General features: G+C 42.1%; 1 protein-coding gene across 8 annotated transcripts in view; it reads left to right on the plus strand.

Annotated features, from left to right (window-relative positions):
- Nucleotides 1-23365, plus strand: part of robo2 (roundabout, axon guidance receptor, homolog 2 (Drosophila)) — a 286436-nt gene that overhangs the window by 251327 nt on the left and 11744 nt on the right. For 5 of the 8 annotated variants that reach the window (XM_086164710.1, XM_086164711.1, XM_086164717.1 and 2 more), the window contains 10 exons: nucleotides 3811-3935; nucleotides 4029-4200; nucleotides 5075-5263; nucleotides 6116-6142; nucleotides 8705-8747; nucleotides 12733-12860; nucleotides 13738-14010; nucleotides 14903-15028; nucleotides 19627-19786; nucleotides 22353-22616. In XM_086164710.1, coding sequence (XP_086020836.1) covers nucleotides 3811-3935; nucleotides 4029-4200; nucleotides 5075-5263; nucleotides 6116-6142; nucleotides 8705-8747; nucleotides 12733-12860; nucleotides 13738-14010; nucleotides 14903-15028; nucleotides 19627-19786; nucleotides 22353-22616 — 1507 coding nt within the window. The remainder of the gene's footprint in view (nucleotides 1-3810; nucleotides 3936-4028; nucleotides 4201-5074; nucleotides 5264-6115; nucleotides 6143-8704; nucleotides 8748-12732; nucleotides 12861-13737; nucleotides 14011-14902; nucleotides 15029-19626; nucleotides 19787-22352; nucleotides 22617-23365) is intronic. The other 3 variants (XM_086164712.1, XM_086164718.1, XM_086164716.1) reach the window with 2 other exon arrangements.

The following is a 23365-nucleotide window of genomic DNA, read 5'->3' on the forward strand; positions in this document are numbered from 1 at the left end:
TCTGTTTTACTGTATCTTATTGCAGGCTCAAAGTTCAAGCCCACAAAAAAACAATCGTAGGCTGTGTATAAATATGCATCGAAGAAGAAGAAATAAAGAGTGATTTTGGCTTCAGCCATACACATAAATGATAACACTCACCACCACAGCATATTATAGAAAAAACAGATTGCCTCAAAGTCTCATGACTTGTGGGAAATTCTTGTTCTATAGATGATGGAAAGTCTCATCTGTGGCTGAAAGAGATTTAATATTTTTCATACATTCATACCAAATCTAATCAATTCAGGACAAGAAAAAACTCTGGTCTGTAATAAAGATAATTCATACAATTAGCCCCAGCTCCTACGATCAACCATTGGATAAAAAGCTGCTACTTCAGAATTTTCTCGCAATATTTTTCCAACCTCAGTGTCTCAATTCTGTCTGACAGTGATGTGTTCCAGATTTTTTTTTCTGTTTCACCCAACTCCTTTTTTTCTGGAGAGGGTTGTCCCGCAGGGAACGCTTCCAGAGCCAGGCGGTGGTAAATAAGGACAGCCTAGGCGAGCAGTCTACATGAACAAAAGAAAGAACCACATTTTTTGTGGTCTAACTTCAGGCAGTACCGGTCTCTTTAAACCAACCTGAAAGCAATCCTTAGGATAGTCTCAGGACAGTTCAAGACAAAGCCCATCTTGCCACAATAAATTCAGGCCTGGATGTATCGGAGACATCTCACATCCTACCAGGGTGACAGGCCCATTTATTTTCCCTTTCTCCGAGGAACCATATCTCCTGCAGCAGCTAGTGTACACACCACTGTAGTGGAACTGCCATTGCATTACAGCTGTCCCCAACTCACAAATACACGCTAACGGTAAACGCACACATGCCGACATTCCGCCTTTCCCCCAAGGCATCCAGAACCTGCATGTCCAAGCTATTACCATTGTTGATGCCACTCTCTCCTTCTGCTCTATCTGCATCCCGGCCCCTCAGAGAGCCTGACCATTTTCTATTTCTGTCACAAGCCCACCGCTGTGCATGGTCATAGCTGATACACCATCAGACACACAGCTCGAGGCTCCTCTGAGACCCTGGGACTATTGAGCAGGGGCATCTAGATGGATAGGAGATTCTGGTTCAGAGACTGATTAAAAGATACATTGTCCATTAGTTAAAACAGTTAGAGAGTTCCCAGAGTAGAGCGCGACTGATTCTGGTATACTGGACACCCAGTGCCCTTCCTGAGTTTGTCTCAGTCATGTTTCTCCACCTTCCTCACACATTCTTTCATCCATGTCTGGACAGGGATTCAAGTCATGGCTAACAAATACATTAGCGTTGCCAAATGATTCCCACGGAATAATTGCCCAAGATGTTACTTTGGATGTCCATTTTCATGCAAAACCATGCCCATTTAGTCGAGCATTTGTAGCGGAGTAATAATATTATGTGGATTGGGTTTGGATTTGAGGAAAGGCCCCCCCTCCTGCTTCACATTACCTATGGCTCTTTTGTATGGATATGATGTTTGTATTTCTGCATTATCCCGTATTGCACTACCTAGACGTGACAGACAAGGGGTCAAATTCCTGCATGCCGTACATCACTCAGCTAATGGCTCTATAAGCCACAGCCACTGAGGTTTCAAATAAAAAAAATCACAGTTGTTTAGCACAAATATGCATGATGATATGCCGCTAAATCATTCATAGCATTAACTTTGAATGACATTGTCACTGATGGGTGCCACACACAAATCCAGCACTTTGTCACCTGGATGTAATGCAGCTTTGGAGAGATGCTCCCTTGGTAGATTGTTTCTAATCTGGCAGAGGTGTTGGGTTCATCATTGCGCCCATTCATCTTCCATTATGCCAGGGCCTTCTGCTTCCCTAGAGGCCGGTGTGGCCAATCGTGCTGAGGGATGAGCAGAGATTTACAGGGTGACATGTGCCATTTTGGATGGAGGTGAGGTGAGGGAGAGGCAGCCCGGGAGTAATTGACCTGTCAGTATTCTTCTGTGGTGCTGCTCCCCCTCCAGCCACTGCGGAAATGAGAAAACATTATTTTTATAACGTTATTTCCTGTTGGGCCAACTGTTATTTATTTTCCCTCTGTTACTCGTTGTGGGGTCAGAAGATTGTTGTCATCAAAATATAAACAGAAAGAGCTTATGAAAGCCTTACTTTTCTTTTTTCTATCCCCCAGTCTGTCATTTACATTTGTCTCACCCTTCTCTCTGATCCTTACCTACTGGCTTTCGTTTCATCTCGCTGATCGATTGAATCGGTCGATATGTTTACAGAGACCTGTTTCCTGATTTTTTCTTCATAAACCCTTAACACGCTCTGCTTAGTCTTATAAGACTGTTGACCCGTGTGCCACCCTGGCATGGACAATGACAAGAGTGTTGGCTAGACTACAAGATGTTGCCTGATGTGCCAGGCAGTCATTCTCTAAATCAATACAGGTGTTTTCTGTGCAAATCCAGGAGATTGTAGCAGAGGATCAGATATTAAAGGGAGCCACGGTTACCAAGACGTTAATGTCCTATTTGATCAATATTTATTCAAGCCTCTTAAAAACAGTAATAAAATCTCTCAGCAAATCTTAGTTTGGATAACACTTCACTCTTAGGTCGCCATTGTTGTTGATATGGCAACGCCGTCTAGATAGCGACATCACAAGATTGACCCAGGCTCGGCCTTATTCAGTACAAAAACAAGTCATCTGTGCGACCCTTCACATTTTGACCCCAAGAGAGCCGTGAGCCGAAGACAGAAGTCAAAATGAGCTTAGAATTTAAGACGAGCATATGCTGTAAAGAGCTCCACGTTTTGTTGTTGGCTGCGTTGAATAATCGGGTGACTCGTTGTCAGCTTCCTTCGTGATTGTGCCGTTGCCTGGTCTTTGGTCATCAATTCTACTTCTGCAGTAGAGGGTCGTTGAGGTCCTAGTGAGAAAACATCCAGCATCTCCTGCCTGTGGCCATCAAGCAGGCTCAATCATTTCCGTGGACGTTGTATGCTTGTGAAAGAAAACTGTAGGCACAGCGTCTGGCTTGAGTGTGTTTAAAACTAGCAGCACCTCGGAGCTCTTCCATCAGCTTAGCTTGGCTATGTGCATCTGGAGAGAAACTGCAAGAACACAGCTGTAGATCCTTATGATGTTGTGTACATCCTCGAGCAATTTCCCACTCTTTTTTTGTCTTCTTGTCTGTTGGATAGCTGTGCAGACCAACATCAGTCCCCTTGTTGTCCTTGGAGTGGAAATTGCACCCAGTGCAGCACAATCTAGCATTATTACCGTATATACCGTACAGTACTGAGTGGTGTAACACTAGCAGAAAGTCAGAGCTACCAAAAGCAACCTGTATACGTCATCAACCAAGCCTTTTTTTTAAAGAAATCACAATTCTTTGTGGTCTTTTAACAACCCATTCAACTATGGGACAGTAAAGCATATCTATGCCTATTAGTCCTCCGAGGTGGGGTTCCCTTTAAATAAGGTAAAATGTTAAAGATTGACAACAGCTATGTTGGACCAGCCCTGGTCTCTATGTGAATCCCTTTCTAGTGAGTTGTCTTGACAGTGTTACGCCGCCCATGCCATCCTTGAGGAATACTAGTCTATAAAAAGTGTGTATCTGTGTATCCCTGTGTCTTTTTCAGGCTATGTCTACTTGCATATTTATAATCCGCATAAATAAGTATTCAAATATGCTGTGTTGCAGATATATATTTGGACTCCTTTCATCTATTTACTAAACTGTGAAGTAGTGAATGAAAGTTTTGATTTTGGTTATTTTGTGCCTCTTCTCAGCCCCAAGCGCCCCTCCTCAGCAGGTAACAGTTCTAACCGTGGGAAACCAGAATAGCACTTCTATAAGCATATCGTGGGACCCGCCTCCACCAGATCACCAAAATGGCATCATTCAAGAGTACAAGGTTTGTAATTGTTTGTGGATTAAAAAGCCAAATTGGAGTGATGCACAAAAAAATTAAGAGTGTCCTGTCTCTTTTCTGCTTTTTCTACCGCAGATCTGGTGTCTTGGGAACGAGACACGTTTCCATGTAAATAAGACGGTGGACGCAGCAATTCGCTCAGTGGTGGTGGGTGGGCTTCAGGTGGGAGTTATGTATCGTGTGGAAGTGGCTGCCAGCACGAGCGCGGGGGTTGGAGTCAAGAGTGAACCTCAGTCTATTATCATTGGTGAGATCAATTTTCTTCAAATATTTAGGAATCGGCAATGGGAGAATATTGTTGAAATACTACATTTTATGCCATGCAGCCTGACCGCGGAAGATTAATGTGGAGCTGAGGCAGACCGTGCCTTATTTGACCCATAACTGATGGCTTGGCCTGTAGCACATTCTTATTTCCCCAGTGTCACTCATGTAATCCGTCTCCGAGAGCAAATCCTGGCCATACAATTTTAACTTGCGTGTCTGCTTGTCTTGTGAATATACAAGTGGGTGTATGTCTATTGCTGCATTGTGCAATAGCAATAGACCGATTAATTGATCTGCTTATTTGATTAGTCATTAAAAACTCAGATGGATAGTGACAGGGATTTAATAAATAGCCAAACTTTCTGCTGACACTAGCATGCTGGCGCATACATTGTGTGCATTTTTATTTTCAAGTCTATAGTCCTGTCAGACATTGTGAACATTTGTTTGTGTTCTGGGTCTAGCCATACTCCCAGAAAAATAAGTGTAGAGCGGATCTGTCAGGGCGAGCTTTGATAGGAGATCAATACAGACCGAGATCCTCTCCTTTCATTTCACATGGTGTTTTACTGGCAACATAGTGAATTTGAAGCTGAGCTAAGCAAACAGCCCGCTCACCTGGGGGTTTGTTATAAGCTTTCAGGCTTTGTCTTTTCCAGTCGGCACATTATATTTCTCTGCACATCCTTTAGATTTGTGTTCTCCTTGGTTGGTCAATACTTCCAGCAGAACTCATCAAGCTAAGTCTCTTTGAGCTTAATCTAGCCCAGGATCCATCTCAGTGCATCAGAACGCGACGTAGATGAACAAAAACTCAACTTTTATGAGTTACGCGTTTCATCTTTGTGTCCCAGGTAAGGAATTCCGGGATGTGATTATACACGGAAACAGGAACAACAGCATCACCGAACAAATCACTGACGTGGTTAAACAGCCGGCCTTCATCGCTGGTATCGGAGGGGCCTGTTGGGTCATCCTCATGGGCTTCAGCATTTGGCTCTACTGGAGAAGAAAGAAGAGAAAGGGCCTGAGCAACTACGCAGGTAGGTTTTAGCTCGTAGCATTCATAGTCAACGACCCCGCTTCAAAATAACACTCTCGTGCCTGAGCGAACGAGGCAGCAAGAATAACTTTTAATTTTTACCATTCACTTGAATAATCAATATTTTTGCCAAAGTGTTGCAGCAGCTGCAAAGAACATGGCTGAGATGGCCTCAGCGCTCAAGAAGTAAATGATGTCAGAATGAAAAAAGAGAACAGCTTGTTTGTTTTATTTTGATGAATCCGCCCACAGAGCTGGTTAATAGCCCAGGGTGGTCAAGCCGAGTGGGCAGATTCTGGTCACTGAAGCTGGAGTTTATCCCGCCCACTCACTGGCCTGTTTATCTCATTTACTGACCCCAACCCTCATCAATACTTGCAAACAGCGTGTCCATACACATAGCCAGGAGTACAACATTAGTAGCAGGAAGCTGAAGTGACTAATGAATATTAATCTGGTGGTCACTCAAGTCCACTATAGTACCTGCTTCTTCTCTTATTAACAATGGGAATCTCACAATTGTGCATGGGTTTTTTGTTATTTTTACCAAGTCACAGTTACTATTTGGTTCAGCTGGTTAATTTGCTCTCCATTTCTGTTTGCTACATTTATATGTTTGTGTGTTGCCTTTAGTTTTGTGCCACCGTCTGCCCCCTCTGCCCCTCTCTGGCCTCAGACCTGGCTGCTTTCTTGACTTTCACTCTGCACACTGAGCGATAATGAGGCTTTGCGTTCTTGGACCATCAGCATCTCCCAGTCTGACCCCTCGTCCCCAGTGTGCAGACTTCCCTGAAGCACCACTAAATCTCTGCAGGCTTTTAACGCACAACTTCTCTGTCTTCTTGTTTTGCAGTTCAGTCCTTCACCTTCACCCCTGCAGGTACTGTTCATTTGTCCTGTCTCCTCACCCCATCCCTCGGCAGATCCATCGCCTGCCCGCTTATTTGCTTGTCTGACTGGTGGTCATGGCTAATACATACCTGAGCTGTTCCAAGATAAAGGCAAAGTTTGTGCCTCTGCAGTTTACAACTTTTATTTTTTAGCCATGGTCAGAACACCGCTAACCCAAATCCCTGTCTTTGCTCAACCAACAAGCCTTATTTGCATATTCTGCTGTTTCTTTCTATTTGTGTTTTGGGTACCTGTTTTACCCTCCCTCCTTTTTCTGTTGTGACGGTTCTGTGGTGCAGGCTAAGACTGTCCATGTTTTTCCTACGTCTGAATATTCCTTTTTATCCTCATTTGTTTGTTTTCCTTCCAAACACTATTGCAACTGACGTATCTCCTCTCCGCAGGTTCTAACAAGTAAATTGCTAGATTATGTACTCATTTGCTCATTCTCTGCTTAACCCCCCACTTTTATTGACTACTTTTCATTGATGAATTCTTGTCTTTGGATGGGAGGGACGTGCAGCTGCCCAACAGACACAGACAGAAAGCGGCCGTGCAGAAGCACAAAGTAGACACATAGCTATTTGGCCGAGGTCCAGAATGGTGTTGTAAAAAACGGAAGTTTCAAGACATTAAAATTGATGGTCAAGCAAGTCCACCTCTAATTCTTGAGCACATCTTTGGGATGAGTCCGGTTAGTTTGGCAAAAGAGAGTTTGACCGGCCGTGATAAAAACAAGGTCAAATAAAGGAGAAAGATTATGGAGTTATCGTAAGGTGATATTAAGAACACGAGACGGAGTGTCTTTGGAAACTCCCGCCGCGCTTGCTCTTCTCTGTATTGACAATTAGTTGATGTATTGAGAGTGTCCTGTCTCCTAAAACTGTCGCTACAGCAGAGGTAAATCACAACACCGCTGGCAGCCGGCAGGAAGGAGATTTGATGGAATTTTTATATGCTGATTATGTCCTCCCCTCCTTTAATGCTTATTAAAGGGGATTAATCTGTATTCATATTGGAGAAAGTGCTTATCTGAAATATGGAGGCAAGAACCACAGCTATGCCATCATGTCACTCCAACTCACATAAAAGTATCCCACAGCAGGCCAGAAATGTGCCTGAGCAGAGATAGGGACTTCACAGGCCTTCCCGCTGCACAGCCTCCTCTCACCTCCACCTCCCTCTCTCTTCAATCCTCTCTCATATGGTGGAAAGTCTTTTAATGCAAGTTTGCCGCCAGGGGAACAAAGACTATCGGCTTTATAATGACTCAATACAAACGTCAATCTTTTCTGGGCTGAAATAGCTGCATTTTATTCAGACTGAACCGCAGATGTTTTTTTTGTTTTGTTTTGTTTTTTTTTTTTTATCTGGGGTTTACTTTGCAAAGAATAATGGCCACCTATGCTCTGATATGCGCGCCAAGCAAGTGTTAATGCGAGGCGGAGGTTGATTAAGTGTGTTTAGGTAATGCTAGCAATGCATCAAAATGAAAGTTTCCCTTCCCTTTTCGCCGCTGGTGCTATGTCTCCGCATTGAAAACTCCCCTCCGCGGCTCATGCTGGATCTTGCTGTGGAATCAACCTGAATCAATGAGTGACAAAGAAAAGAGTGGTGGAATTTTCCGCCTCTATCTGTTTAATCTCCATCTGTGGAACAAATGAGCCAAATTGCTAACAGCTCTCCTTTTCTCTCTTGAGTAAAACCGCCCCCCCTCACCCCAGCCCCGGGCAGTATGAGGTGATTTCCAAACCTTTTGACCCTTTTTCGGGGTTTCCTGTGATCCAGTAACATTCTAACATGCTTAAAACTCTTGAAGCAGCTTTGTCATCATGGCTCTTGAACTGAGAGGAAATGGTTCCTGAGCAACCCTCCCTCACTTGAAGCCATGAGGTTTTAGTAGCCGTTGACAAAATGCGGGCCTTGTTATCTCAACATCGCCGTAATGGAACGGGCCACATGCCGGTCTTCTGGGCAGCCCTGCTGGCTAAAGGATGGCAATCTCAGCCTCCATGCCCTGGAGATAGTGATTAATGAGCCCTCTGCCTTTTCTAATCATTTTTTTTTGGTCCGAGATGTAATCACACATCTGATAATAACTCAACGGCAAAATAAGAAACATGAAATTAGTTTTTCCGTCTCATCAGGCGTCTCGTCCTTGAGCAACGTATGGTGCCTCCACTTGTGCAAAGCGAAGCCTTATGCAATAGCAAAATCTTTTTTTTTTTTTGTTTTGTTTTGTTGTTTGTTATTTTCTTTTTTTTTTTTTTTTACTGAAGACAGTGTCTGCAGAGGGACATCTGCTCCCATCAGAGAATCCATCAGCTATGAAGCTGTGTAGGAGAAAGTCATCAGAGGAATACAAATCTGTGTCATACCAAGAGAAAACACAGCATTCTGTTTTAGACACAGAAATAAATCCTGTTGGTTTTTTTATGTGTTTGTTTATTAAACAAACAATGTGTTGCTTTGTCTATCTCCCCCCCTTTCTATTTTTCTCCATCTACATATTTCCCTCTGCCTATTTTTCTGTCTTTCTTGCCGACTTCAGTGACATTCCAGAGAGTCGATGGTGGTCTGATGAGCAATGGAAGGTGAGTTTCACCGCCACTGAACAAAATAGTTGACACTTGAAACAGATATCACTCTCATTAGGACACACCAGACAAAATCCTATTCTCATGGCTTTGTGTTTTCTCATCACAATGCCAATTTCTCCACCATGAATGAAACCTGTCCAGATTTTAAAGCTGATAAATGAGTGATGAGAGACAGATAACCGACACTTGTTTATGTGTTTTCCCTTCAACACTTCATGCAAATATACGTTTACCCCGATATCCGTTCATGCATCGATAGATGAACTCATAAATCTCCTACACAGAATTAACAGAAACAATTTAAGCAGGGAATGCTTTTATTTTGTCATTTATCTTCCGCCGCTGGCTGCAGGCAACCCAGAAGCCCTCTGGAGTGATAAATTTGCCTGTCACCTTGCGTGGGCGGCTGGGATCTGAGCACATGTAATAATGTAAAAATAATTACCCAGGGGATAGGTGTGTGTAGGTACTCCGCTTGCACCCCCATATAGACTGCTCCATTTCACTGTGTGTTAGTGAAAGAAAAAGGGGCTATGCAGAACAGGGCACTTCTCAATGACACCAGTTACTGAGCCTTTGAGGGTATTCAAGAAATTCCCTCAAGAATCGTGGGCTGCCGCCTATCTCGTGCTTATCCCACCTGCCTAGGTAAAGCTTCGAGACCTCAGAACACTCAGCTCAGCTAAGTCTGACCCCGTGGCCCTAAGCACCTTTTTTTTTTTTCCCCAAAAATATTCTGCAGTGTGGTCGCTGCATCTCCATACGCGTGTATCTTTGTTTCTTTATACCGGGCCTCATTGTATGCGTTTGACTCGATGCCAGAACGAACAATTTTTCGCCGTATCGTTCTGTGAGCTGCCGGGGGGCTCTCAATGAATTAGCCACACCACTTGCCGTGCCTTTTCTCATCTACTTTCTGCGGTAGTGTTTTTCCCTCAATTTTCCACATAAGTGGTTCTGATTTTCACTCCAGCGAATGGGATTTGAAATGTCTGTATTTGTGGCGCTCTATATTTGTCATATCTAGTCAGCGGCAGCGACGATGGCCACAGTTTTCACAACTCTGGAATATGATGCACTCTGGAGCTGGGATTTTTACATGAGCCTCTGATCCATTAGTCACTCTAGTGCCATCAAATCCCAGATGTTGCAACTTCCCCATCTGCCCTGAGAGTAAAAGCGTGTAACAGAGTATCAGAGGAAAATATGTTCATTTGTTACATCATCTGTTTATTGCATTAATTAGACAATACCAAATGAAGACGCTTCTGTTTCCAGTTTCTCATTGGCTCCTGCCAAATTGCCATGACTGAACAATTACACTTAATCGATCACAAAATAAATGATTCGTGGAAGATGAATAGCCTGTAGATTGGTAGACTTGGACAATTTGACTTTGGCTGCTCAAATGAAATTGATAAAAGCCGATAAGGGCCCATTGCTTATCCCCTTGCCAATACAGAGATGGTAATTAGGAGGTAGTAATAACTTCCTATCTCGGTGTTGATCAATATTTTAGCAAAGCAGATTTTGTTGTATAGGCAGGGAGAAAGGATTGAGCGATGCATGAACATGTTTCTTCGAGACTGTTGCCATGGAGATTCCTTTACATCATACGATATGAATTCAAAACGGCAGCACGTTTAATCTCAGAAGTAATCTGTGTTTCCAATTGCTCCAAGTGTTAGCTAATGTCTAGACTTTTAATCCAAGTTCCGCTCACCTGCCTGCACAACCATAAACACCTGATTTATGAAGTTCCTTTGGAATTAATATGTCTGAGCTAGGTTATTTATAGGAGGCTCAGTGTCAGCCATCAAAGGCTGTATTTATACCTTCCTACCTACAACAAGTAACCGAAATGTGTAAGAGGAACAGGAAACACTCCGAATCAAATTTTATCCGCCAAGGTTGCCATCCATCCTGAGCCACGCAGGGATTAAAACTTAGGTGTCAACTTTTCATCAGACACGTGACCCAGTGACCGTTATGCCAACAGCACGCACACACACACACTCAACACGCCGACAAATATACACAGGGTGTATATATCACAAATATCCAGTTGAAATCCATCTTATTGTAATTATTTTTTAGAGAGAGCTGTGCGGTGTGATTCATACAAGGACAATGAAACCATTGCGGGTGTCAGCCTCTTGTCAAATGGTCTTTGTCTGTTCAGCTGGGGGTTGGACTTTGCAGGAGCCCGGTAGATGAGCGAGAGTAATACGGCAACAAAGACACAATTCTTTTCTTCTCTTATTTTGCCTCAGACGGTGTAGAGTTTTACTCTGCTGGAGTCAACAAAAAAGCAAAACCTTCATCTTTTTTCATATGTTTTGACTAGGCACAATAAAAGAGGACAAGGTCTATATAGGGGAAATCCTGTTGAGGAAATAAGGTATAGTGAAAGAGAATTATAGCTTTCGGCTATCATGACAGCCAGAAATAGTGTAGTAGGACATGCGGAGATCTATTACGCTGTAAAATTGCGTGCGCTTGATTCACAGCCATCAATTTGAATGACTTGTCTCCCCCGAGGGCCCGTTTTGGCATTCAGAAACCAAAGCGTTGGCTCCATGCTCGCCAGTGCCGCACTTGATTTGGGGGATCCCCCTCCCCGCTCCTCATTAGAACATGTAGCCGAGGCACGGGGCGAACGCAACGTACCCGGTACCTGGCCCCCGTGCTCGGGGCTTGACTCTACCCTCGTCCCTCGGAGCAACACATCACTCCCGCTGAAGTTTAGACAAAAAGCCCCATCAGCAGCCAGGCTCCTTACTACCGCGCCTTGCAGTTTCTCAGGCTTCACATGAGTAATATACACAGAGCTCGGCCGGGCACTGACAGCGGGTGTGCTGTGTTTCTTGGAAGACAATTCCAGGAGGTCTTTTTCTTTTTTTTTTTTTTTAAGAATCCCATTGGACAAAGACATTTAATACTTACATTTTGTCCTCATAAAACATATCTGTGCCGTATTATCCCTCTTCAGGCAGTAAGTTGTAAATGATTACACGTTCTTAAATATTTGAATGCATCCATTCAGTCAATTTCTGCAGCAAGTAATTAGAAACATGGGATATTATGTGCCAGAGAACTGACACATAAACAAAGGCATTTAATTCCAATTTCTCATTCACACTAAGCTCCATCTGTGTTACCCTTGGTAACGAACCTCAGACGTGATTGTACAGTAAAGTGGCCCTAATGGCTTCCCAGCAGTCACCCATGACAGGTTAAAGTCTTAATGGCTGCCTTTTATGATTCTCGCCCCCGAAGGAGGGACAGAACACCTGTTAAATGGATCTGCCCCCTCCGATACGTGGGCATCCCACAAGTGTGCCCGGGATATCGGGCTGGAGATTTGACATCCCGTCAAATAAGATTTAGGCTGTCTGGACAACACCACGAGGGGTTGATGGGAAAACACAGCAGAATGCCAAAGATATTAATGAACTAGGAAACATACACTTGTGTATTGGCATGCATTGTTGCAGATGTGGGCAGATGCATGCATTACTAGCTCCGCAGCATGCTTTGTTAGAGTATATGACAGAGACACAGCAGGAAAAACTGAGAGATAAAGGGCCGCGTTTGCCTGAAGGAATTTCTGACTTCATGGGAGAGGAAACGTATCCGTGTGTATTTCCCTGCGTCTCAGAAGTGTCTCATTAGCTTCAGAGGCTTACTGAATGCTTATCACACACAAACACACAATGTTGTGCAAAATCTAACAATTAAACATGTGTTTGGGTATTGTGTATTCCCACCAACTCACTGCTCATTGTCATGTTTGTTTGTTTTTTTCCTCTTCTTTTGTTCATTATTTCTGTTTGCGGTATTTTAATTCAGAATTAAGTCCCGGATAGTAAATAATAGGTGGCATTTACAAATGTAGAAATACTTGTACTGATTTAATAATAATACCGCCTATTTCAACAATGGATTTCCATTCTGTCCGTCTCGTTTTTCACCTCAGCCGTCCAGGCCTGCTAAATGCCAGTGACCCTGGATACCCCTGGTTAGCGGACTCCTGGCCGGCCACCAGCCTGCCTGTCAACAGCAGTTCCGGGGGCCCCAATGATCTCAGTAACTTTGGTCGAGGAGGTGAGCAAAAGCCTTCCTGGTGTTCTCCTACCAAACCTCTTCTTTCTGACCCGCCTCCTGTTGTGCTTTATCTTCATATACCCCTCAGAGATGTGTGCATATATGCATATCGCGCGCACGCTTGTGTTCCGATATATGTTTATATAGCTCAGCATAGGACAGCTTGAGCGGGGCGTCCACCGTCACCGGGGTGAGTAATGGCAAACGTTCCAGCCTGGTGTCATAGCTCATACCTCAGAACAAGAGAATATGAAGGGAGAGACAGGCTTGCAGAGGAGTAGGGGGTGGATGGTTGTTTAAAAGGATGATCTTGAGCAGCCAGTCATGAAGGACAGGCACAGCTTGACTTGCGCAGATGTGGACACTTCCGCCACAGCTCTACATCATCTTCCCTTCACTGGGCATGCAAACCATTCACTACGGAGAGAGGGTGTGCGGCGTTTGCCCAGCGCTCTTTCTCTCTCTCTCTCACTCCCTCGATCTCTCTCTCTCTTTCGCTCCCTTTCCCTCTGTCATCATGCAGAGCAGCGGTGTTATCCTTTATGTTTATGAACAGGAAGGGGACGGGAGTGAGATATCTGCACATCCAGCGTGATCTGCACCACAGCTGTGAGGCCGAGGGTTGAAAGGCATAAATAACTGCAATGACTTTGCTGTTGTTGTTGATGAGGAAGATAAATTTAAGCATATCCTATATTAGAACTGAGATTGTCTTAAGGTTGCCAGCCCCAGGCGGTAATTAATAACAAGCCAGAGCCATGTTCACCCTTGGTCATACCAGGTCCCCCAGATTGTGGCCTATAATTGGGTAGTCTTTGTAATGAGCAGCTTGTGTTTGAATCTTCAAGGTTAATAAAGTAAACTCTTTTTATTGCAGATCTCCCGAGCGGGCAAGGGGATAAGACGGGCACCATGCTGTCTGACGGAGCGATCTACAGCAGCATCGATTTCACCACCAAAGCTAATTACAATAGTCCCAGTCAAACTTCTCAGGCGACTCCTTATGCCACAACCCAGATCCTCCATTCGAGCAGCATCCATGAGCTGGCTGTGGATCTGCCTGAGGCCCAGTGGAAAGCCTCCCTTCAGGCTAAGCAGGAAATGGCAAACTTGGGCTACTCCCTGCCCGACAAGAACTCTTGCACTAACAGTAAGTCAAAGAGAGACAGCGTATGTTGTTACAGTGATATTGTGGGAATGTTCGCCCTGATGCACGTGAGGTTCAGTAAGTATTTTTACATATGACTTCATAGACTTAGGGAACCCTGGATCTCAAGCCTAAGATTTACAGTTGTTACAAGGTGGGCATTTTGGATTTATGACTCAGTTTTCACACTAGTAATGGCTGAAATCCTTCTAACCCCACCGCGGCGAAGGTGAGGTTTTCTTAAGAAGAGTCATTTCCTCACTCTCCAAGGTCGAATAAACACCTCATGAATGAGTAGTGAAGTTAATCTACCATCCTTTTTCTTGTTTGGTTTTGTGAGACGGTACAGTTCCTTCAGTTCTGAGTAATTACCAATCCATTTTAGCTTGACTCGTATTTTAAGAAAATAATCCAAATTAATTACCTCGGATTTGACGTGGGATTTTGTTTTAGACTAAGCGCTTTCACAAGAAAGGTGTAGTGGGTATTCCTCAGATGAAATGTAATACATATGTATGATCTCAATTTCCAACAGTCTAAAATAGATTAATTTTGATAATCAGTTAGTCTCCTTAGTGCAATGAATCTTTGCAAAAAAAACATATATGTTCTCTCCCCGTATTATTCTTTTGCCATCGAAATCACCATGCTATATTGATTTATCCTGTTTTTTTGGAGGAATTATTGTCACTTTTTTTTTTCCTATTACAAAAAGGGTATTGTTTGTGGCACGCATGTCTGAAATCGAAGGAAGAGTGGAGAAAAAAGTTTGATGGATGAATGAATAAACATGTCCCGCTTGCTCACTGCTCTAACTGCATGTTTGCATGTGCTTGTGCTAACTGCCAGTCACCTGATGCCACTGTGATTTTTGCCCTCTTAACCCCCACTGTAGCCCTCCTTTTCATTCCTGACTACCGATTGACCGAGGGATTGTCTAATAGAATTCCCCACAACCAATCACAAGATTTCAGCACCACCAGCTCTCACAACAGCTCAGAGCGAAGCGGCAGTCTCTCAGGTTGGTTTTTGCGGCTTTTGCAGGTTTTGCAGTGATTATATATATATATATATATTTTTTTTTTTTTGTAATAAAACTAACTGGTACAATCTCTGGGGTATTGCCACTTGACTTTATCATTTATTGGTTTTATTTATTGCTTTATTGTACTGTAATATGCATATCCAAACCTGTCATATGAGGCAGTTTTTTTTACATTTTTTTTTTTTTTTACTATATTTTATTTGTTGATTTAAAAAAATCCACTATCTTTAACACAGATATGCTGCTCACCCGGCACTGACTGTTTAATGGTCATATAAGTAAATGGATTATATACATTTACTATGTAAAACGAGGTTCTGCAGACAATAGAGACGGCCAAATGTACTTTTAACAGATAAGAATCAGCGTAGTATCGAAGCCCTTTTCTGGATTGCTAGATCAGAGAGATGCGATGTTATGATTTCCTGACAGAATACAGCTGCAGTAGTCCCAACCTTTGAACATGCGTTGTCTTGCACTGAGTAAGCATACACGAATAGGGATGAGAGGAGTTTTTCAGACAGAGTGGACAATAAACACACAGTCACACACACACACACACACACACACACCATTAGAGATGCTTGACTGGTTAAAGTGGTAAAAATACCTCCCCTTTTCCCTCGTCCTCTAATGGTTGCAGACTACACTAAAACCCATGTACAGAGAATTACAATGTCATTTATAGGACACACAGGCAGCTCTCTGCCTGTGTCCCCTCCTCTCTCCCATTTTATCTAGTTACAAGCCACTGGCTTGACCGTTCTCTAATTCAGTGCCATGGTAAACAGTGGCCAGGAGAGGAGAACTGCTTGTGACCACTCTCAAGCAGTTTTTGTGGACACACCGGTTATCACGGTGTATGATCTACCTTGATATACATGATCAAAATGAAGAAAAAAAAGACACGTTGCTTAAACGATTTAGCGCTCTTGTTGTGTCTGAAGTTGTAAAACATATCAGGAGATCCACAGATGAAATTTTTATATCTTGCTTTAGGAGAAAAAAAAACAAAAACACAGCACTTACCAGCGCTCTTCACTTACATCAAACAACATTAGATGTATACAGGATAATGCTGCCTATAAAAGGAGAAAATACACAAACTAGTAGTAAACGCCCTGAAGTATTTACCAACTGCTGTCGCCATTGAGAGGTATTCGAAATCTTACTGATTGCTCCAGTTGCACGTCACTTTATTGCATTGCTTTTATTCATGATTTAGCATTATATTGTTACATTTTACCTTCCGATTTTGTTTTTGTTTCCTGCACCATGGAGCAGCATTACAATTCACTTGGGTTTTTGAAATGCAATGATAGTAAAAGGCTATCCTGTTATGTTCTATTCTATTTTATTTTAAGTACAACATTTAAACAAACCAAAAAAGCCCTTTCCTTTTAAATCTTGAAAGCCTTTTGCTTTGATTTGATAAATTGTCTTTGGAGGAGTGTTCACAATATTTATTTCATCTCCTCATTTGATCATTCTCTGCTACCTGGTATTTCTTTCTCACATCACGTTTCAGGGATTTCCGTAAGACGTCTTGCCCTTTTTGTAGGAAAAAAACATCAATATATAATGTGTAACTAAAGTATATGAATGAATTATTCTTTAAAGGGAATGCATTAAAATAAATGATATGATATACTTTACACAAAATGCTTTACAAATAAAAATGTACTGTTTTTGTTTGCGATACATTTTTTATGGAGCAACAGTGTCACAGTGATGGGTTTGAATTAAAATAGTTTAGACTTCAGTCACAGGAAAATCAGCAAATCAGGGGGTGGGAGGGTGAAGTTACAGTGCCTGGCTTTCCCTCTGAGGAAATGGAAGGAATAATGAATGTCAGGTCTGAAGGAGGAGAGCAGGATGAAAAACAACAGAAATAGAGCAGCTTTCATGGCACCGTGGCTCTCCACTGGGGGCATGAAGCAGCTCATTAAAACCTTTTCTTTGTATAGGAGAGTCAAGGAAGCTGCTGTTTTCTGTGTGTTCTGCAGCAGTGTGAGACTTGGTTGACTCCGCGCTCTCATCCCCTCTCACTCAGGCAAAAGTCTGTGAAGCTTTGTGTCCATTGTTCTGTGTGACTGGTTGCACTCCCGCTTTCTCCTCATGTGTTGCATCCCACCTCAAAATTGAACTTTCTTTTTTTTTTTTTTTTTTTGCTTTCAAGTGACAAAAATATATGATACATGAGTTTGTTACATCAATACCCTTTTTTGAGACTATTCTCCAACTCAGTTAGGTTTAATCTGGCTGCATAGTTTATAGCCTCGGCGCTGTGGTTTTCCCCGCTGCACTGACGCACCCAATGAAAACAAACTAAGCACAAGGCTATGCAGTCTTACAGTTCTATACTCTGAGCACCCAAAACTCATGGTAAAAATACCAAACGCTGAATCTATATTTAGCCCGAGTTTGTCTTTGAAGGGAGGCCCGTTTTTTCAGAGGAGATGGATTCACTATATAATTCATGTTTAGCTCCTAGCCACAGCTTTTCTCTCTGTATTTTTCATATTTGGGGTGACCTGATGTAATTCCTGTGCCAGACCATCCTTTTCCTAGAAGAGCATCATTTACAATATTGATGAGTGGTCTTGTTTAGATGGACTAAGTATGATTGAATCACAGCAGTGTGCCATTCATTGGTAAAAGTCAAGTTGTCGCCCGGAGGAAAGATTAGGAAACCCAATTACTTTGGGACTATACTTACGTCGCAGTACCACCTGCCTCGGGCTTACAGTTGTTTCCTTTATTACTTCCATTCTTCATTTATCTTATTCATGAACCCCTACCATTTAAACAGTCTATTTTCCTTGTACATAAGTTCTACTAAATTTCTGATGATCTCTGGTGCCTATTAATAATACTCTGCATCAATGCAATGATTTATATTTTATCTTTTAATGTGACTTTCTTCTGAGGGCACGATAACGTCGCCCCGTACTGCCAAATGTGCTGCGTCACGGCGAAACATGTTCATATGCCACTGGCAACAAAGAACACCTGTCGGATGACTGATATGAATGCCTTAAAGCTTTCCAAAGGCGACTTTCGTTACAGCTAGAATGTCATCTTTAGATATTTTCCGAATTTTGGATGAGGTGACGTGCACGGCCACCAAAGGGCCGTCCATGTGAAAATGTCTTGTGACTACATCTTGATGTCTATTCAGCAACTTCACAGGGTGACTTGTATACTGAATCAGGACTTGTTTCACAATTACTGCGTGCGCTTGCTCACTCTACAATGCGGCCTCTCTTTATAAAGGTTCAATATTTTGGTGCTTGCATTGCTAACCCACTGTTTTAGTTGGTTGTATTTGCTTTTGCTCCATTTATTTATTATTCATTGCAGTAATCTTTAGCTTCTTTTGGTTTCTTATCAACTTTAAAGAAGAGTTGAATATGTCTGAGGCATAAAAGATCAATGTGCCTTCCGACATATGTATAACCACCTATTAAATAATTTCTGTCAAACAAAAGATTATGTAATATAGGGTACAAAACATTTGATTTGTAATTGAATAGTTGATTCCTTCAAATAGGAACCACTGGATGATTTCCATAACATATAACCACATAGTAAATAATTAGTAATAATAGGTTGTCTAACAACAAACAAAATATTATGTATTGCAGGATACAGAGCATGTTATTTGTGAGTAAATGTTTGATTTCTTCATGGAAAAATCCCTGGATGAGGAAAAAAAAAACAAAAAAAAAACAGCCCCCTCCTGCAGCTGCACAGGGAAGAGCAGCATTTCTATGACCAAAATCCAGTATGAGTTGTCATCAGCAAGTCGCGCTCTTGAGGATTTATATATATAAATCCTCATCTTAAAATCAGGTGCGGACCTGAAGTCAAATGTCTTTTAAACAGAAAAAAAACACACTTGCTAAATTGTAAAATCTTGTGTTGACCCGGCTGGCAGCTTTATAAAGACAGATGGGACCAAGGAGAATCTGCTGTTGGAGGAATATGAGTGGAAATGGATGGGGTTAGTGGCTCTCCGTGGTAATAAAAGAAATGAAAGTAGTAATAGACTCTCAGTGAATTCCATTAGGAACACACCGACACTATACAAGCCATTCATTATGATGATGCTGTGAAGTGAGATATTTCATTGTGGAACCCAAAGCCTGATGTGAAAGGGGACACTGAGGGATGGCTGTAACACGAAGGTCTGCCTCAGCCTCGTTCGCTGCCGTTCTCTCTTGTTCCTATGGAGATTTGAGGCTTTTCAGCCAATCAATCAGTGCAAGCGTGTTTTTCATCAGGCAACCTTGAGATGTTGTGCGTGAGCGCTAACTGGCAGGAGCTCATTGAAACTGTCTGACTTTCAAAAGGTATTTGATACTGAGTCCAAATGGATTGCTAATCTTTTAGCAGCATGTTTGTATCAAATCGAGTTTCTGTAGAAAGCACATGTTTTACATGGGGAAAAAAAGACCTTCTATGACTTACAATGACACATCCCTCTAGTTTGTCAACGTTTAATGATGTCGCTTTTGAAGACTAATTCACCTTAATGTGTTTCTGAAATGCAAATGCCCTTCATTCTCAAGGTGGAAAAGGAGGGAAGAAGAAGAAGACGAAGGCAGCCTCCAAACCCACGAAAGCCAACGGGTCAAACTGGGCAAATGTCCCCCTGCCCCCTCCCCCTATTCACCCTCTCCCTGGCACAGAGATGGATCACTATCCCAATGAGCACCATGAAGGAGGAGGGTATGTCTGCAAATTCTCTTGGCTACTCATTACGTGTAGAGTTCCCTCTTTTTTTTTTCCTAACCATTGAAGACAAAGTTCACTGTCCCTTGTTTCGAACATTAGTGTAAAACATAGGTGTCAAACTCCGGTCCGCGGGCTGAATTTGGCACCTGTTGTAATTATATTTGGCCCCCAAAGCCATAACAAATGACCATGTGTGCAATTTTAAGTTATATATTGTATAGTATTAAGCTATGCTTGTACCATATTTTGTTTTTAAGAAAAACTTGTTTGGGTCCATATGAAAAGGTTCATAGTTATATCCGGAGGAAGATTTTTTTCAATAAATATCAATGTTGGCCCGCGACTTCGTCCCAGTTTTGAATTTTGGCCCACTGTGTATTTGAGTTTGACACCCCTGGTGTAACATCAAATTTTAGAAGCTGTCAGCTATCTATTCTTGATCACTTCATCACCACAGGTCTAATTTTATGCAGCTGAGAAAACAACACGATGAGTATTATAATTCCCGTGTATTTTGTCCTCCAGAAACAAAAAAAAACACTTGATATAAAGAACAGGGCGTCCCTCTCCGATGTGAGAAACAAAACCCGTCTGCCTGTGTAATAACAGCTTCGTAATCCGGCTGTGTTTTCCCTGAAGCTAATTGCGATACAACTGTACACCTGGAGAGCAGTAAAGGATCAATGTGTATAGTCCCCGCAGACAGCGCAAAAAACGCACACACTCATGTACCCAGGCACTTGTACAGAAATTCATGTACAGATGGCTGCAGATCAAACTATCTGCTGATCCTGTCTTCAATTTATGGAATGACTCCATGCCTGGAAAATAAATGAAAAAAACTGTCTCCTGCTGCTACTGGCACAGATGGTTTCGGATTAATCTATTTGCCGAATTCCGCCTTGTAAAAAAGATCATAATTGCATTGTTTCATAAAAAAAGGAGGAAAAAAAAGACAGTCAAAGATTTATAACTGCCCACTGAGACTAAAGTAGATATATAAAGTTCTCATTGATTTTTGATGGGATATCAATCACTTGTTTATCTCTGGTGCTTATTACTATAATTTTCAATTTGGCTCAAACTGTTTTACACAATTAATTTACTGTACCTCAGACTGCACTCTGCTTGAATTATGTAGGAAGTAATAGAATCTTATTGGAGTGTCTGCATCCCTCTTTGGTCCAGTAGGTACCATGTCCTCTTACTCCCATTTCCAATCTGGGAGAGTCATCTGCTTTAATAGGCTATCTGGCAAATGAAGAGCCCCGTGCACTGTAAATCTGAGGCTACTCTTAATGGCAGCAGATTAAAACAGTTATGTCCTATGGAGTGTGCACTGACAAATTTCTTTAATGAACATTTTCTTTATGGCCAGTATTATTTCAGCATGTATAAGCACAGCTACAGGGAAGTGAAGCCTGACTACCTCTGTAATTCCACCCGGGACTGTCAGATAATAAATCCATATAGAAAGTTGGGCAAGGTCAAAATGCCGTGTTCACATTTGGCAGATACAAAATCCAGATATCGTCACTTGTCTTCTTCCCGATGCACAATAACTTCATTATCAAAATGTTTTTACTGAATGTGTTATTAAGTTGATGGGTTGCAATCAACATTAAGGGCCCGGACTAATGTCTGAAGCAAACAGGTTTGTTTCTCAAATTTGCCGGATAAGGCAGTTAAACAGAAATGTGCAGATGCAAGTAGGAAAGCAGAAGGGAAGGAAGTCAATGCCACTTGGACACATTCTTTTGATCCCCCCCAAAATCAATTGGTTTTTCACATGAATTAAAATGTGGGTTCAAAATAATAATATAACAATTATATAAACCGGGGTCCCCAAGCTTTTCCCTTCTCTGACGGGGGGCCAGATTCTAACAAAAAGTGTGACCATCGCAGAGGTGTCTAAATGTAAACATTTATTGTTTTCCAGAAAGCCTCACATAACCAAAAAATAACCCTTTTTTGGATCTTGACAGGAAAAAAAAAACAAAACAGAAAATTAATAATTACATTATTAATGAAACAAATAAAACCTGTTATGAATAAATTATAATCAATTAAGCCATTTCAAATTTTTCAAAGACAAAAGGCCAAGGAACATTAACTTTCCTGTAGACACAATTTTTTTGCTGCTCTCTCATATCAAATTCACTGTGAAAACAAGAAAACAAGCAGGCTATGAAATCAAAATGATACCAAAACACAATACATTTCACTACCAATATGGTTGTAGAACGGATTTATCCCAGTAGATTTCATTATGATTATATTCCTATTATTATTTGGATTGTGATTTTAACCCTAGAACACTAACGTCGGGTGATTTTCACCCACACAATTCTTGTCATATGATTTTCATTGGGTTGCCATTGTTTTATGGGTCCTTGTTATTAATTGTATGTTTGTTTCCCTACTTCCATCGGCCCATCTATAAAATGGTGAAAACTGAATTTTATCTAGCATATTGTATTGGGTAAAGTATACCCAACTTTAGTTTGTTTCTGATGTAAAAAAGACTAAATAATGAAATCAAGATCTCCTCTTCTACCAGATATGAGAGCGATGGCTGGGGTCCACCTATGCCTGTGCAAACCTATCTTCACCAAGGCATGGAGGACGAGCTGGAGGAAGAGGAGGAGAGGGTTCCCACCCCTCCTATCCGAGGGGTGGCATCTTCCCCGGCAGCGGTGTCCTTCGGGCAGCAGTCCACAGCTACCCTCACCCCTTCTCCTCGAGACGAGATGCAGCCGATGCTGCAAGCCCATTTGGATGAGCTGACCAGAGCCTACCAACTGGACATGGCAAAACAGACATGGTGAATAAGCGTCTGTCTCTCCTATGCTTTTGTAATCGCACTTAGCCCCAAACCCCCCCCCAGAAAAAAAAACGCTAAAATGAATTTATGTATGTGCCGTAATTTCCGGACTATTGAGCGCACCTCAATATAAGCCGCACCGGCTAGCTGATCGCAATCTTGGGCTTCCTCCTGCGAACTAAAACCGTCAAAGTCGTCTTCTTCGGTGTCAGTTGAACAGACTCAGAATTTCCCGGTCATTTCATTGGTCTGATGTGACGGGGAAAAATGTTTTAGCGGCGTGAAACCCCCCCCCCCACAAAATGCATATATTAGCCGCATCGTTGTTTAAGTGAAAAAAGTCGCGGTATATGGAAATTATGGTATATGGTTCTGAGATGGCTATTTGGTTGAGTGGTCACTTCTAACTTCCGGCTACTGGTACTTTAGATCTTCGGTGACTGAAAAGCACATTTTGTAAGTCGCTTTGGATAAAAGCATCTGCCAAATGTAATGTAATGTTATTTAATTTATAAATGTATTTATAAATGTCCACTGCATGTCAGTCCATGACTTCTCTCTACTGCCGATGAGGTTTATTTTTATCCCGCCGTATTTTTCACGTCAACCGTGTGTACAAACCCATTAATCATTTAATTTTAATGGCCTCATGCTACCACTTAGGCGACTACTGTATTTTGCTCGCTTTAAGAGGCACGATGTTTTTTGTTTGGCTTTTTTTTCCCCTCATTGTTATTTACTCCCACACA

Source organism: Fistularia commersonii, chromosome 18 (genome assembly GCF_037954325.1).
Source record: "Fistularia commersonii isolate RoL2024-O1a breed Wild chromosome 18, RoL_Fcom_v1.0, whole genome shotgun sequence".
NCBI classification, from domain to species: domain Eukaryota; kingdom Metazoa; phylum Chordata; class Actinopteri; order Syngnathiformes; family Fistulariidae; genus Fistularia; species Fistularia commersonii.